General features: G+C 28.1%; 1 protein-coding gene across 2 annotated transcripts; it reads left to right on the top strand.

Annotated features, from left to right (window-relative positions):
* The first annotated feature begins 349 nt into the window (after positions 1-349).
* Positions 350-18,250, top strand: LOC132942158 (protein strawberry notch). Of its 2 annotated transcripts, none has more exons than XM_061010472.1 (24): positions 350-738; positions 1,104-1,197; positions 3,013-3,147; positions 4,254-4,424; positions 4,586-4,830; positions 5,309-5,405; positions 5,466-5,851; positions 5,909-6,070; positions 6,173-6,414; positions 6,494-6,647; positions 11,239-11,399; positions 11,461-11,580; positions 11,904-12,070; positions 12,150-12,338; positions 12,407-12,666; positions 12,734-12,833; positions 13,936-14,213; positions 14,287-14,458; positions 15,375-15,599; positions 15,667-15,854; positions 15,913-16,047; positions 16,171-16,292; positions 16,356-16,549; positions 16,629-18,250. In XM_061010472.1, the coding sequence occupies exons 1-24, from the start codon at positions 718-720 to the stop codon at positions 16,718-16,720; spliced, it is 4,110 nt and encodes a 1,369-aa protein (XP_060866455.1). In that variant the 5' UTR covers positions 350-717; the 3' UTR covers positions 16,721-18,250. The 2 variants fall into 2 exon arrangements, with proteins under 2 accessions (XP_060866455.1, XP_060866454.1); XM_061010471.1 differs by lacking the exon at positions 350-738 and adding an exon at positions 843-896.
* Positions 18,251-18,474: the final 224 nt, after the last annotated feature.

Raw genomic sequence — 18,474 nt, 5'->3', positions numbered from 1 at the left:
TTACATGATCAATGATCTCAAATTTATTTGTCTCTTAATACTGCGCAAACCAAATCTGGGATAAATATCATTAGTTTTGATCACAGATATTTTTCTTGGAGATTTTCCGCAGTAATCGTTACATTTCCTAATTGTTTGGTATAATAGGATGAAACGCGTGTCGTAACATCAACATTTACCCTTATTTCATACTTTATTATATATAATTTAAAATATATTTATGTACAGTTATAGCTGAATAGTATTGTAGTATAGCGCACGGCTGCTGTCGGCTCCCGGCGGCGGGCGTCGTGTTATTCGCAGCATCTGGCAGCCTGCGTTGTTTTTTTCTTTCCGGCGAAACTATTGTATTGATTCTAACCTGTATTCTTTTGTCCCGCAACCGAATAAGTTGAAGTTTATATTTTTTTTCCCCGGGAGCCCAGAATTTCATAAACACCACAACAACAACAACAATCGCGGTACTCGCCGTACGAACGAACACGACGTGCGCATCGCAACTCGTTTCCCCGACCCCAGTCGCCCGGTTCGCACTGCTCGTGGCCCGACACAAAGTTCCCCGTACCGTCCCAGGGCGGTTCCACCAATAAGCTTGCAGCCGGATTTTTTTATTATGATCCACCGTAGATAATCAATACCTACCGACGCCGACGCCGCCGAAATCTCGAACTCTGGCCACCCCTCCGTGAATCATTGCCAGCCGCGTCTCCGTGCCCTATGGACCCGTCCGATAAAATGGTTAGTAAATGCTGTCCGCGAACTCGCTGGCCGACGCGCGCGTACGTTTTGCCCTCAGGTCGGCCAGCGAAAGTTTGGTTTTCGCGCGCACGTAAGTCTGCCGTCCACAGCGACGGCCGATGAACGCCACTGCGACGCATTCCTCTAGTAATGTTATGGTACTTGGAGACTATATTATAGCTGCACCTTACCGTGATACCTGCCCGAGTTTTCTAAGCGAAATACCAATATCTGTTTTACCTATAATAATCTTGTAGTCCCATTTTTATGTGTTTATAATTCCCCTTTTGGCCACCTACCCTTACAATCAATTATATGCCAAACATTTTTAACTAAAATACTGAAATGCGACATTGGTTTTCTAGGCGTCTAAAGACACGATCGTGAAAGCAGAGAAAAATCCAGATTCTGGTAGTGATTTTGATGAAGACGATGATCCAGACAAAACTGAAGTTCCGGGTAATTAAATTACATTGCAACGTTCCCTGGATGTCCATTTCCTTCTTATTTTTATTTTGTCAATAAAATAATTTTAAATTTTCCTTATTATTATTTTATTTTGTATGAAACTTCTCCTTGTATGTTCATTGGATTTAGGTATAACATCCTTATAGAAATTGTAATTTTTCTGACCATCAAAAAATAAACAATAATAGTTAATGGTACTCTAAACACAAAATCATAATATAGGATAGTATTTGTACATATTCAAATTATTTAACCTAATCACAAATTATAATAGTACGTAGAATTAAAATTAAACAAGTAGTAGCTTGATATGTAACCCATTCAGAAATAAAATCAATCTCAGTTAAGTTTTCCTGGTTTTATTTTTATTCAGCAAATATCACCCTGCTTCATCTCTGTGATACTTGTTTGTTATTAAACATAATTGAAACACAAGCACCACCTCATAATTATTAAACAAACATTAATTATTCTTACCAATAATTAAAACGATAACTATCAATTTTTCTGTTTGAATCAATTGAGTTCAGAACATCTAATTTCTTAATACTTTCATATTTTTATTAGTCACGGGACCACTATTTTACCATTATTGTCACTTAATGAAGATTTATTCTTTGTACTTGGCCCTTGTTTGTCAACCATGGTTTTGATATTTTTTATAATCTTTTTATTTTGGCTTTTTGTCCATTGTTGTCAGTACTATCACAACAAATATTTAGGTAGCTTATCAATAAATAGTTTTCATATTTCAAGTTAAATGAATTGTTAAATATTTTAAATATGCTTTTGATAGCTGAAAATGAATACAAATTATTAGAATTTTATCTTTATAACATTTTTTACTTTGTAATTTACTGATTTGCAAATTGATATGAAAAAGAAGAGTTATATTGGTCTATTTTCTTAATTTTTAATAGTTTTCACATGTTATCCACTAGTTATTGTGCCTGTCTGATTGTATATTCTATTCTATTCTATTCTATTTTTATTATGAGTATTAAATTTAAATTTAAATTGTTAAGTAATATGTACAAATTAACCTAAATGACAAAGAATACAATATTGATAAAAATAATAATACTATGAAAAATTATTTTTAGTAGCTAATAAGAGCACAAAAAAAAATTATTTTTATTTTTTGGAAGACCTATTTTTTACTAATTATTTAACAGTAAGAAAGTACACATTTTTATCATAAATGTTTTACAATGCAATGATCATTCTAGACATACCTTTTAATGCATTTTAACATTTTTTTTTCTTATTGCTTTAATTATCTGATTAATGATTTTTACTGTTTTGGTTACTTATTTAAGTTTGTTTCTAATTTTATTATACTATTATTTATTAGTGAATAACAACAAAACTACAATACTAAATTCAAAATATATGTAGTTGCCTATGAAATAAATTATATATTGAATGTTGGTATAGTAAAATATTTTTCTTACACCCTTTTACACGAGGTTAAAATAAAATATATTAATACCCTGAAGTATTAAAAATGGATTGGAAATACACTTTATTACAAATTAGTTTAAATTATACATAAGTGTCATCGGTGGGTGGCTTCTTAGCTCATAATCTCATGTTTTTTATTGTGTCTCAGCTCATACTCTTATTGTGCCGATTGTGTACAGATTGTATATTACTAATAAAGAAAAAAAAAAAAAAAGTTTAAATTATGAATTATTAATCTATATGACTATTTAGTATTTATTGATTATTAAAATAAACCTATACAATTATAATATATTTTAAATTTTATAAAAAAGTTATTGTTTCATTGATTTTTATTATCAGGTGGAGGAAAAGACTTGGCAACTGCAGCAACTATTAAGTCAACCTTTGTCGATGAAAAGCCGCCTAGTACCAGTATTAATACTAATATAACCAAACCTTTAGAACCAACATCTAAAATGAATGCAAATAATATGGGTAATTCAAATTTTACATATTACGATTCTTTGTTAGATGTATGTCACAATTATAATAGATTCTGAATGAAGCAAAAACATGTATTAATTTTACAACTTTGATGTTGGTTCAAAATTCATGATGTTAGAATGTAATCTTAGTGGTGCTACAATTATGAATTAGTTTGCTTTAAACATCATAGTCTTAGTATGAACATGAAGCTAACTAATCTGGATGGAAAACTTCCAATAATATCTAATTTTTCACAAAATTATACAATAAACTATAATTCTGAAAATGATTCATCTGTTGTCATATTTTGAAATGACTCAATGACATTAAAATTATAACACCATTATTTTGGCATTTTATAATTTAGCTGTTATTGATAGTAGTTCTGTACTTAGTATGTATTTAACTTCTAACAAATCTCTTCAAACAATTACTAAAATTATAAATTTACATTTTATAATTTATGATTATTCCTAATATAATATAAGATAATAAGATAAGAAAAATAATAATAATACATTTTAAAAAATAAATTTTGCTTAAGATTAGATATTTGAAATTACAACGACATGGCACCCACAAAGTTGTACCACTGGTTATTGCACTACTGTTGGGAGCAGAAGCGTTGTCATACTTTAATTTAGCAACTTTTAAGATCAATAATTTAGTTAGTAATTAATACTAATATAAGTAATATATATATATATATTATTATTTTTTTGATAAAGTAGTTTTTTTTTTTTAAGTTACAATAATGAACAAAATAAAATTTTGTTTATGATGAAGTACATATTTTATTTAAAATAATATAGTTTCTATACAATCTTCACTTTTAAATTCTGACAGTTAAATTCATCACAAGTTTCTCTACAACTAAATGTTAATTCAGATTTCTTTTAATATAATTTATAGTTTTGGTATTGTTATTTGAAATCTGAGATAAAAATGTTACTAATTTCATATTAAATGTTGCCTTTGATTATTATTATTTTAATTGTTTTTATTAGGTATGCTTCATAATACATTTTTAGTTATAAGAAAAATTATTGAAATTTTATGATTAATAATATGATATACATATTTAATTTATACCTTAAATAAAACGTTTATTTTAGGCTATGCGAAAAATATGGGCGGTATGAACAATTGGATGGGCGCCATGATGGGAAATCCTTTTATGAATTTGGCACAAGGCTCTTCAAATATGAATAATATGATGTTTCCTCAAAATATGCCTTATCCAGGAATGATGCCTCCTAATATAAATCAAGCTCAATTTTTACAAGGTATTTAAACTTACAACAATATGCAATATGTATACATTATATTTAATACTTTTTCTAATAATTATTAGTTAAAATGTTTCTTTTTTTGAATTGAATTAAGTAAATCCATACTTAATAAAAGTATTCTTCTTAAGAGTAATCAATTTTCTCTTTATAATTAGGTATGGGTGGTGGTGGATCAGCTGGAATGATGGATGGCAATGCTGCAACAAATTTTCTTTTACAAGCATTAATGAGTAATGGTGGCAATAATGCTGCCTTGATATCACAACTACTGAGTTCAGGAGGACCTGCTGCATCTATGCTGTTACAAAATATAATGCAACAACCATTTACCCAACAAAATTTTCCAATGGCACCTAAAAATGTATCTCCATATTGGTACAATCAATCAATGAATAATAAAGTAATTAATGTTTTTAATGAAATATAGCATAGTACAAAAGCGATATTTAAGTATTTTAAATATTATAAATTTATATATTTATTAGTTATTATAGCCGGGGGTCCACACAATGATAGTAATAGGCGATAGTTGCTTTCGCAACAGCATACTGTCACCATATAAACTCTACTATATTTATTATCACACTATCTTACTTATTCACACTCACACTATCATGTTTTTCTATAATTTTTGTGGATTTGGTTTAATTAACTAAACTACTGCCACAAAAAAAAATTGTATTTGGCGGTTAGATTATGTGCAGAGAAAAGTTTATAAATAAGTAATGTTATTAACTTTTAAAAGATACTCTTATATGTATATCTAAGAAAAAAATTAGAAGCTTGGAGGGAAGCTAAAAATGTACTTTAAATTAATCATATTAGTCATTGCTAATTATGATAGTAAGTTACAATAATAATATTGTCACTTATTATAGATGTCTAGTGGTGGGCGTACTGGAGAAGACGAAGAAGATAATGAGGATGAGGATATGGGAGTTGCTGAGACATATGCTGATTATATGCCTTCCAAATGTAAATATTATAAATTGAACCAATGACTAATAAATATAATAATCACAATAACATTTTTAGTAAAACTTGGTAAGAAACATCCTGATCCAGTAGTGGAAACAGCTTCATTGTCAAGTGTTGAACCTGCGGATGTTAAGTATGAATTGTCAATTCCAATGGAGACCATAAATTCTGGATCTCTTTCGGCTCTTCAGTTAGAAGCTATCACTTATACATGCCAACAACATGATCATATTTTACCTGATGGTTCAAGAGCTGGTTTTCTTATTGGTGACGGTGCTGGTGTTGGTAAAGGTCGAACAATTGCTGGATTAATATTTGAGAACTTTGTAAAAGGTCGCAAGAAAGCCATTTGGGTTTCAGTTTCTAATGACTTAAAATTTGATGCCGAACGAGATTTATCTGATATTGGAACAACAAATATTAAAGTTTATTCTCTGAATAAGGTACTTTTGTTATTTTTTTAGATTATCTTATGACTTATGTGTTGACATTTGTTGTAGTTTAAATATGCCAAAATTAATTGTCCAACAAATGGTAATGTATCTAAAGGAGTTATATTTTCTACTTATTCGGCTCTCATTGGTGAATCAAGTGGTGGAGGAAAATACAAAAGTCGCTTGAAGCAATTGTTGAACTGGTGTGGTGATGATTTTGATGGAGTTGTATTCTTTTAAACACTTGTTTTTTATTTTTATGCATTATTTATGTAATGTATCCTAAGTTAATTTATATGAACATACTTTTTCCTTAATTGTAAATATCAGATTGTTTTTGATGAGTGTCACCGTGCTAAAAATCTTTGTCCAACTGGTTCCACAAAACCTACAAAAACTGGATTAACAGTACTTGAGCTACAAAATAAATTGCCCAATGCTCGAGTAGTTTATGCATCAGCTACTGGTGCTTCAGAACCTCGAAATATGGCGTATATGGTGCGTCTAGGTATGTGGGGACAAGGGACAACATTTCCGGAGTTTCTTGATTTTATTAATGCAGTTGAAAAACGGTAATAAATTGTATTCATTAACATTAGTGTTAATTTTTAATATTAATTATTTATTCTGATAATTATAATTTGTTTTCAGTGGTGTCGGTGCTATGGAAATAGTTGCAATGGATATGAAGCTTAGAGGCATGTATATAGCTAGACAATTAAGTTTCCATGGTGTATCTTTTAAAATTGATGAAGTACCGCTATCTCCGGAGTTTACTAATGTCTATGACAATGCTGTAAAATTGGTAAGTTAATAAGTTATAATTATTTGGTTCTATATGTGTACATTCATAATAATTATGTTTAACACTAATATATGATTGAATATGTGCTATGATGTGCTTCAACAAAATGAAAAATATGGATTATTAGTTAAAATTAAAAAAAGTATTATAATTTTCCAGTTATAGTACTGTATGGAAAATACCTTAAGTTACCTAAGCTACTTGATAATTTTTTTTTTATATTGGCAGTTGCGTGCAATGCTTTTTCTAATTCTAATTCTAATTTTCTAAAAACTGAAATTGCTATTATAACAAAGATTGATTCAATCAATTTTCTATATTATTTTGATATAGTATGATATGATCTAAGCAAATAACAATATAGATATTATTTCAAATATGTATATTATCATAGAATGGTTAATGATTTTTTTTTTTTAAAATCCATGGATCCATGACACTCATCCCCACCCGTAAGGACGCCCCTGTAATAGGATAATATTCTACATTATTATTTTAATCTGCAACAATAAACTAAATTTTTTATTATTTAGTTTATTGTTTCTGGACAGATGGCACCACTATTGTATTTTTGACATCCAGATTTCCTACTTTTCTGGTGGATTTTCCTAAAATTTTCTTTCGTAAATACCTTCTGGTATTTATGAAAAAAAATTTGAGCCAAATCGGACCAGCCGTTCTTGATTTATTAGGTAACATATATTTTTCACGCCCTATTTTTATATACATAGATAATATAATTTATAAAAAAATATTGTTATACCATTATTTGAAATAAAAATTTGGAGTTTGATACGGCTTATAGGAAGTCTTCTTCTTTCAGATAATAAAATAATTATCAAAAACCAACATTATTCCTGTGAAGTCATTTTTTTTTTCGATAAAATACCCCCCTCCCTGCCTCTTAATAGGTATCCAGTAGTAGATTAGTGTAAAAGTATTATAATTAAGGGGATTCAATACTGTAATTTTTCTGTTTTTCTCTAACACACGCGCAACATGGTATTTTAGACTTGTTTTTTGCCAAACATTCCAATTGATCTATTGAAGCAATAATTCTGAAAACAGATTTGAATTTGTCGTCAAGTCTACTTGAAATCGACTTTCCCACATTTTTGGAGAAGCTAAAATCAAAAAATCAAAATTGTGGGAAAGTCGATTTCAAGTAGATTTGACGATGAATTCAAATCTGTTTTCAGAATTCTCATCACTTCGTTAAATCAATTGATATGTTTGGCAAAGAATCCGTCAAAAATCCTATGTCGCGTGTGTGTTAGATAAAAACAGAAAATCACGGTATGGAATCCCCTTAAGGTGGCAACTAAAAAAAAAATTTATTTTTCAAATTTTATACAATTGTGGAAAATTTGAAAAACTCACCAAGCCCACAATTGTAATAACTGACAAGCAGTTAGAATTTTTATTTTAAGGGGATTTGATACCGTGGTTTTCTGTTTTTGTCTAACACACGCGTGACGTAGTATTTTAGACGTGTTTTTTGCCAATAATACCAATTGATCTAATGAAGCGATAAGAATTCTAAAAACAGATTTGAATTTGTCGTCAAGTCTACTTGAAATTGACTTTCCCACATTATTGATATTATCCTCCAAACTTCTAAAAATGTCATATTAAAAAAAAGGTGGGTAAGTGGATGTTGCTCTGCTGTATAACAGATGACAAGTGGGTCACTGTAATGGATGGTGTTGATTTGAATTCAATGATATAATATACTTGTACAAGAAAAATGATTCTGAGCGAAAACGGTCAGTCAGCCTATGATATTACCAAGTATATTTGATGATATTATTGTGAATAAAGTAATTTATATATTACCTATTTACGTGGAGCCTTGTTTTCAATTTTCAATCCTTATCATAAATTTTTAACTTTAAAATAATTATTAAATTATAAATTTGATAAATTTTGAACTTAAAATGCTTATAAAAAAAAATATGCCTATGTGTTTTTAATATTTTTCAACTGCTTTAGAACGATATATCAGGAGCCTTATATTCAATTTTCATGCTTTTTTTACCCAACAAATAAAAATTTATTGATATTTATAGAAAAAAAAACTAAAAAATTGAAAACTGACAATGTCCGTAAACAGCTCAAAAAGAGTCAAATTATTTTCAAAATTTTATCGTGCATATAAAATGCTAATATAAACATTCAGTGAAATTTTCAAGTAACTACAATCATACGTTTTTTAATTACAACAAAATAAGAAAATCGTTACATGAGAAATCGAGTGAATATTAAATATTGTAAAAATATAAATTTCAAACGCTCATAAAAATTTAATTTGACTTTCTTGTAGACATTTTTTTTTTTGATAAAGATCGACAAACTTATGGATAATCTTGTATTACATTTTCAAATGTTAGATTTTAAAAGAAAAATTTTTATGAATTCTCAACTCAAAATAATTTGCTAATTTTCATGATTTTTCTGTATTTTGTCAAGATTTAAAGTTTTAAATGCTTATAAATAAAAACTGTGACTAAGGATTTTTAATATTTTTCAAATATAGTAACAATATAGTAGGAGTCTTGTATTGAATGTTCAAGCTTTTTTATCCAACAAATAAAGTTTTATTGACATCCATAGAAAAAAATACTAATAAAATTGGAAACTGAAAATGTTCCTAAACAGTTCAAAACATTGTACGGGCATTGTACGAGATTGCCCGGGCAAAGTGAATTAATTACTGCTCACATTTATGTCAAATGGTATTTATACGGAACAATAACACTACAAAACTATTCTTGCATATTATTTAAAACAGGTATTGTGCACGATGCCCAATTTCCTACTTTCCCCTTAACATATATATATAAATTATATATATAGGGTGTCCCGTGAGGATATACCCATTAGCCATAGAGGAGGACTCGCCGTCCGTACAAAACTGGTTTTTTTCTGTTTTATCTATAAACTAAAAAAAATTTTAAAAATCATGAGATTAATGAAAATAAAATGTTGAAAACTCAAAATTTTCACAAAAATAAACTATAAAATGGCTCTTTTCAATTGTTTTAAAAATAAAATAAAAAAATAACTTAAACTTTTTTACCAAACAATGTAATTAAATTTAAAATAAAATATGACGTGCAATCCTTGTCTCTGAGTCTAATAAAAACAAACAGATTTATGATATATGTATTATCTCAGGAGATATCACAATGGGTAAATCCTCGCAGGACACTGTATATATATATGTATATATTTATAAATATGATACCCTCTCTCTCTATCTCGCTCTGCAGTAGCACTCGCGATAAGAGAGAGGAGATAGACCGACGGCTGCAGTATGCACGGCTGAAGAGGGAGAGCCAGCTACTGCAGAACGTTACATGACAAATTTTCTGATTTTACTCCTCATCGCAGCGCACATTAAAAAGCTGTGCTTTAATAAATAGTTATAAAAATAGAAGCAAAAAATTGTTCACTGTTCAGTAAAGACGTACATGTAGTGAATGTGTAATATTTCTGTCAAACTTTATTTCTGGGGATATTTTATTATACATTTAAATTGCTATTTGTAATTTGTAGATTTTATCTAAGATATGTGGGCTTTTTTGTGTGTCCCACCTTTGAGAAGTATTAATGTTCAATTTTTAAATTTGTGGGTTTTTTCTGGTAGCAAATTGGATCACAGGAGTCAAAAGGAAAAATGGTTTTAAAGATTTTTAAAATATAATTGTGTACAAAAACTAATACATTTCTAAGTCATGGGGGTCCAGCCCGCATATTAAAAATAACTATGAAACGTAGGTATATGTGCAATGAGTAATGTCCAAAACTCCTAAACTATGATTCAATTCAGCTTACTATGTACTATGTAGGTATCGTATTTGTATTGCAGCCACAGTGAATATGAATTCTTGTAATTTTATTTTCTTTTTTATGAAAGTGTTGACCAAAAATGGCCAACTACAAAAGATTGGACCCCTGATTTAAGTTATATTGGAATGTTCAAATTTGTATGATTATAATTTTTTGAATAATAATTTATAATGAAATAACAAAAATCATTTGCGGACAAATCATTATTATACTTTAAAATATTCAATATTGTCGAATTTCACACTCATGAAAAAAAAACAACTTCAAATCCTATGAGGAATGAAACTAAAATAAGTAGTACATTTTAATTTTTAAATGGCTTAAAAGTATCCAAAATATTTTGAAAATTCATTATTTCTAGAAAATGCAAATATAAATATATACCAGTTTTTTCAGAATGTTTCCTTGACTATTTTAAGAATTACTGGCTGTTTTTTATTATCTCCTTATTATGTCGTAGAATAAACTAGATCTAATTTGGCTGCTAGAAACCAATCGAAGATTGATGAATTTATATTTTTTATACATAAAAATATCTACAGACAAAAAAACCATATTGTACAGAATCTGAAATGCAAAATCCCAAACTTAACTAAAACTATTGATATTGAAATCCTTTTAGTATTAAACTGTTATTACTCGCTTTGGATCTATTCATAGCATACTACAAACAAATATGTTAATGTTAGAGGTCTTTAACTCTCTATTTATCTATCTATCTATACTTTCATCTTTTTAGTGGGTGGATGCAATGCATATGTTTCAAGAAGCAGCAGAACTAATCGATGCAGAGAATCGCATGAGAAAAACTATGTGGGGTCAATTTTGGTCCTCCCATCAAAGATTTTTTAAATATTTGTGTATTGCAGCAAAAGTTAAACATGCAGTAGATGTGGCTAGGTATTTTGTACTTAAGATTTTATTAGTTGAATTATTAAGTATTTTAATTTTAATTTTATAGAGAAGCAATAAAACATGGAAAATGTGTAATTATTGGATTACAATCTACAGGGGAAGCCCGAACTCTTGAACAACTGGAAAAAGATGATGGAGAGCTAACTGATTTTGTATCCACTGCAAAGTAACTAATAATCTTTTTTTATGAAACTTCTTTACTCTGTCTAATATAAGTTTAACCTCTGGTCACCTCTGATATGATTATTCCATGCCTCTCTTTATATCTATTTTTGTCAGTTTTTGTTCCCGTCATTCATCTGAATTCTACAATTGCTTTACTGAGTTAATATTATAAAATATAACCTTTGGGGATGTTGGAACCCATTAGTAGTTTAACCATTTCCTGAGCCCTGCACAGGAGAGCCCCGCCACCGTTGGTTATTCTTAAATTATTAAGAGTTCGTTGATTGTTCATGTTAAAACTAATATACATTTCCATGTTTTTAGAGGTGTTTTACAGTCTTTAGTTGAAAAACATTTTCCTGCTCCAGATCGTAATAGAATAAAAAAACTACTAGGAAGTGTTGGTATCGAATTAAAACATTCCAAACATCATAATGGTGATTCTCAAGGACCTAGTGGCTCTAGTGGAGGCGGAGAAAAAAGAAAATCAGGTATTTATTTATTTAGGTATAAATATTTTAATTCCCTGGTTTTCTAAATTCATTTTAATCTTTCTACTTTAAACACTAGGCCGACAAGCATCTTCAAGACATGTAAAACGTGCCAAAGATTCTAGCGATTCTGATTCAAAATCTGATAATGATGATTCCGATTTTAAAATGTCAGAATCTGAGTCTGAAATTAGTGAAGAACATAGTGATGATTCTGAAGCAAGTAGCGACTTTAATCCATTTGGTGAAGATGATACTGACAGTGATGGTAAATTAATTATTATTATTATTTTAACTTCTATTTTAATAATATATTAAATTAAAATTTTACTTTAGAACCTTGGGCAGCAGGTAGAGCAAAAAAACGTAAAAATAAAGTTCCCGCTAAAAAGAAACAGACAGCAAAAGACAAAATCCATCAAATTGTATTAAAGTCAAGCATGGCTAATAATAGCCACCAAAAAGATGCTATTGACCGTGCTTGTAGTATGAAAGAAGAATTGATGGAAAGGATTGAAAGATTAGGAGATAAATTGCCACCAAATACTCTTGATCAGCTAATTGATGAACTTGGTGGGCCTGAAAATGTTGCTGAAGTAAGTACTTAAAAAAATTATTTTATTGGTTATCAGATTTTTAAATTATATAAATGTATGCAATTAGATGACAGGAAGAAAAGGTAGAGTTGTTCAAACAGATGGGGGTATACAGTATGAATCTCGTTCTGAAGTTGACGCACCTTTGGAAACATTAAATGTTATTGGTAAATATTATTTTTGTGAATTAGTTAACTGCAATTTATGTTAGTAAATAGTGAATCAAATAAGATGATAAGATCACTCCATAAAACGTTTATATTTGAAACCAATGAAATCGGTATACAAATTAAATTTAATTCATACTCGTGCTTCCTATATCCAAACCAATCTTTTCTTTTTTTTTGTTAAATTATTTAATAATTAATTCATGTAGGTATGTATATTTGTGTAGTATTAATATTATGACAAACATAGTGAAAAGCATAAAAGTTATAAAATATACTAAATTAAAAATTTTATTTATTGATGTCAATCAGGAATTGATAACAAATGTGATTATTATGATAAAATAACATGGCTTGATAGCAATTTAATAATATATATACCTCACAAACCATCAGTATTCAGTATCTAGTTTGCCACTTTTCATTAGTGATCATGATTAATATAATATTATATACATTGTGCATTATGAGGTGAACTAGATACAAAGATTTGACAATATTTCAGAACCATGTTATTTTGTCATGATATATATACTCTTCACTAATTAAAAAACTAGATTTTAAATATAGAACTTAAAACAATTAATTATATTTATGTATTAAGTTTTATTTGTATACAAATAATGAAAATCACTTGTCGTTTTTATTTTAAATTTAGTGTCATTGAATATCTAGAGTTGTGGTAGTAGTAGACATTGAAAACATGTCTAGTTCAAATACTTTTTACACATTTTTTTTTATACTCTAGTGTATGATAGCTTAACTTGACTCTTATACTATAGCAAAATAAATTTAAAAATTGATATCCATCCCTAATATTTTTCTAACATTTTTTTTTTTTATATATTTTTATTTGACATAAACAATCTATACTATTTTTAGCACAATAAGTTTATATGATAAAAGTAAAACTAGAATAACATGAATGTTGTGAATAAGCAGCCACCCATTAGTATTTTCCTTGTGCAAACTGACATTTTCAAGTACTCTGGTAATTTTTAAATTGAGTGCTTGAAAAAATTAAAGCTCAACTCAACTTGTTATTATAATAAACATTAATATTTTAGTAAAATGTATTTTATCTATTTAAATTTTTAAATAGAAAAACAAAGGTTTATGGATGGTGAAAAGGATGTAGCTATCATATCAGAAGCTGCCAGTTCCGGTATATCATTACAAAGTGACCGAAGAGCCCGAAATCAACGCCGTAGAGTACATATTACCTTAGAATTACCTTGGAGTGCTGATAGGGCTATTCAGCAATTTGGTCGTTCTCATCGTTCTAACCAAGTTAATGCTCCAGAATATATTTTCCTAATATCAGATTTAGCTGGGGAAAGACGTTTTGCATCTATAGTGGCCAAACGATTAGAAAGTCTTGTAAGTATAAATGAAGAAAAGCCGTTTATATTATAATTAAATGTTTAAATTATTTATTGTCCCAACAATTTAGGGTGCTCTTACTCACGGTGATCGAAGAGCAACTGAAACACGAGATTTATCAAAATTTAATATTGATAATAAGTATGGCCGTGCTGCTTTAGAAACCACAATGAAAACTATTATTGGTTATGAGAGTCCTATAGTACCACCCCCAGATGATTACAAAGGACACTTTTTTGAAGGTATTAAATAGTTTAAAAATTATAATTATAAATGTGAGTTACTCTTACTAAATCTCTTTAGTCACTGGTTATTTAATATTTTGTATTATCATCTGTGTTTGTTATCATATTTATTCTATATTTTTATTATTTGTATTTATTCTTCCATATTTTATAGTTAATTGATACCGATATTGTTTTATAAACTTAAAATTTGTTTCAAAAATATAAAAATTTTATAATTGTTTTTTTTATATAAGAGTTTGAAATTTAAACTGTTGGCTCAAAATTATATTTTTTTTTTTTTTGTATTCAATTAGTTATTATTGTTTTAAAATTTAACATATCTTCTACCATGACCCGATGCTCAAAATTCTACAGAAGCGAGTTCCATATTTCTTTTTTATTATTTTTGAGTATGTCATACCTGCATGTGTTGTCTCCGTCTTACACACATACGACATAGGACATTTTTGTTCGCTAGTTTCAATAGGGTGCTGTCATTAATGATATTAGAGTGAATTGACCCATTATCAAACTTATAGGTAACAACAATAATATTTTACATACTGATAACTCCCTTAAAAATTAAAATATTGTAAAAAAACTAATGAGATAACACAGATAATAGTTACCTAAAAGTATGATAATGATTCACTATAATATCAAAAATGACGGCACCCTATTGAAACTAGCAAACAAAAATTTGCTATATCGTGCGTGTGTAGGACGGAGACAACACATGCTGGTGTGACTTCCTCTTAAGGGAGGGTGAGTTGTGATTATTAGCAGATGCCTTACTATGCTTATATATTTTATACTAGACATATTTTGTGATAGTTCCTAAATGCTTTGAAAAAATAAATGTTTTACAGTTATTTAACATAACTAAATTTAGTTAAAAATAAAATTAAAAAAGTTTTTTTTATTTCTATAGATGTCGGTGGTGCTCTTGTAGGTGTTGGTATGATTATCAATAATGAAGCCAGTCCTGGTAACTTAACATTAGACAAGGATTACAACAACATAAGCAAGTTCCTAAACCGTATCCTTGGTATGCCAGTTGAGCTTCAAAACAGACTGTTTAAATATTTCACCGATGTACTACACCATATTATTACACAAGCAAAAAAATCTGGTCGCTTTGATTTGGGAATCTTGGGTATGTAACAAACTATTTAGCATTTAATGACATTTCATTCATGTTTATATTTTTTTTTTTTTTTTAGATTTGGGTACTGCTGGTGAAAATGTGAAACGAGTAAAAATGTATACGTTCCTTAGAAAACATGCCACTGGTCAAGCTACTACTGAACTTCATATTGTACATGTTGAAAGAGGTATGAGTTGGGATGAATCTATAGAAAGGTGTAAAGAAGCCAAAGCACCTACTGAAGGATATTATCTTTCACATCAGGTAAGAATTGATTTATATTTTTATTAAGTGCACTATCATTACATAACATTTAATTCAGATAAGAAACAATAAAAGCACCGCAGTACTTGCTTTATTGGCTGATAATAGTGCTAATAAAAAAGCCGAAACAACAAAAACACCCTCTAAGAAGGACATTATGTTCACTATATTCCGTCCAAACACAGGATTACAGGTAAGATAATTAAATATGTTAAGACTACACATGTTCATTCAAAAATTGTTTATTTAATAAGTGAAATTGAATTCATTTAAGTTTTAAATATCAATCATTATGACATTATTGTTATTTGTTTAGTTAAGGCAAGAGTCACTGAGTGAACTTGAAAAGAAATATTTTAAAGTCGAGTTATCTAAAGCAGAAAAACACTGGAAAGAACAGTATGATTCATCTGAAACTGTTTGTTCACATGCCTATTGGTAGTTACATATTTATAAATATTTTTATAAATACAATTTCTAAAAATATATAATTTTGTTTAGGCGTGGCAACTGTAAGCTTGTTACAGTTGGTCAAGATTGTGAAGTAGGTTTAAGACGCCGTACATATAATGTTTTGTCTGGATCAGTGTTGAGTGTATGGAGTAGAATAGAAAATGTATTATTAGCTCGGACAGGTTCTCATCATAAGATGCAAGTTGTCAGGTTAAAGACTGCAGAAGGATTAAAAATAGTTGGTATGTAATTTTGATGTTTCAAATGTCCAATTTTGTAACATCAATGGACTTGCCTTAAATAATATTTAATACATTACAGGTACGTTGATACCTAAGTCATGCGTTGAAGCATTAAGACAAGATCTAGGTTCAGATGCAGAAAAAACAGAAGAACGCGTTTCTAATTTATAAGTAAAACTGTATAAACTACAATGTTTATAATTTAGATAACTTACTTTCTAAGGAATTATGATGATCTAATTTCAAGGATGTAATAAAATTCCTGTATTATAAAATGTCCAGGAATAATCCCTAATGAAATTGATCCTTTGATTTCTCAATATTTTTTTCTGAAATTTGACAGAACTGACGACGGCATTTTGTTTATTAAAAATGTTTAATTTTTTATTAAAAAAAAGAAAAATGAAAAAAAACTTAGTCATCCTTGTCAATATTACGATTCACATATAATTTTTTATATTTATAATTTATATTATAAAATATTGTATTCTCTATAATGTGACCATTTAAAATCCCACCATATAAATATATATTTTCTTTTGTAGTTTATATTTTCCTTAACCTAGTCTCTTTTATATCTTTATCCTCTAGCACTTAATATAATACTACTTAAATTACTACTTTAGTGTTTAATGAAAAATATTCATTTTCTAAATTGAAAAACTTAACTTTTGACTATAATTAATTATCAGAACAAATTATATTTTGGTGTGACCAACACCTAATTTATAATATATAACAGTATTTCCTATCACTATGCTTGCAAAATATAATATTTTCCATTTTTTTAGCGTGGTAGACTGGTATTTTATGATTTATTATATTGTTTGTATTTATAAATACTAATAATATCTTATCATTTTAACTGTAAGAAATACTAAGTAAATTAAATAATAATTATAATTGTTAATTTATAGTTTTTACTTTTTAAAGAGTGCAGATACTTGGTTTTCAATGTAAATTACATTACCTACACATTTTATAATGCTAAAGTATAATAAAAAGATAGTTTTTATAATTTGTTAATTAGAATCGAAAATTAATTAATAAGACTTAATGATCTATTCATCATTAGAATTAAATTATTTTAAAATTAGATTTCTCAGGAGTTTAAATTAATTAAAGTTCTGTGAAATTTTCTCCGATTTTATATATTTTTTGTTACTGAATTTAGAACATAAATTTTAAAGTGTATCATCTCAATAGTATTAAGGTAGTTTGATAATATTGTTAAGTAAATAACAATAAGTTTGTAAATAACTTAATTATAAGTTAGTTTGTAGGTAAATTTTATGTAGTCCTATAGTATTTCCCTTTTACTTCAAGAGTAATCTCTTGTTATGATTTATATAGTTACCTCAACAATGATCAGATGGTATCGTATTTTTAAATATTTTTTAAATTTTATTCCTAATGAATGACTTATAAGGACTTGCGTTTTTTTTTTTTTAATATTTACCTAATATCTAAGACATTTTGAGAAAATATACTAGTAATTGGTGTAATTTAATAAAGCAAATGGTTTAAGAAAAAAAAATATCCAGTAGTAATTAATTTTATGTTTTAATTTAGTTTTTTATGATATGTAGTAAATATTTATAAAATGTTCATATTTACTATCTAACAACACTAATGTGCTTGGAAATACATTAAATGTTGATAAATAATTTTAATGTAATAAAACTTAACATTTTATATTTAGTTAAGTTTTAATAATAATATCTTTTATAGTCGGGGTAGGTTAGTCTTTTTAGGAAGTTGACCACCTATTATTTTATCTTACCGACTGAAGACCCTTGTTTTGAATATATGTAAATTAAAGAAAGACTTTATATATAAATTTCTTTTATTTACAAAAATTATAGTAAAATTAATTCTTTGTAACTTTGGTTTCAGTTTGTATACAAATATGAAGTAATTTGCAA

This window comes from Metopolophium dirhodum, chromosome 3 (assembly GCF_019925205.1).
Source record: "Metopolophium dirhodum isolate CAU chromosome 3, ASM1992520v1, whole genome shotgun sequence".
Classification (NCBI taxonomy): domain Eukaryota; kingdom Metazoa; phylum Arthropoda; class Insecta; order Hemiptera; family Aphididae; genus Metopolophium; species Metopolophium dirhodum.
The sequence above is the reverse complement of the archived record's forward strand: the minus strand, read 5'-3'. Positions and strand labels throughout refer to the sequence as shown.

Coding starts and splice junctions, on each gene's coding strand:
- LOC132942158 (XM_061010471.1), top strand. CDS start 858: ATGAACGCCACTGCGACGCATTCCTCTAGTAATGTTATG. Junction 11,581..11,903: donor GATTTTGTATCCACTGCAAA/GTAACTAATAAT, acceptor CCATGTTTTTAG/AGGTGTTTTACAGTCTTTAG. Junction 15,855..15,912: donor GATATTATCTTTCACATCAG/GTAAGAATTGAT, acceptor CATTTAATTCAG/ATAAGAAACAATAAAAGCAC.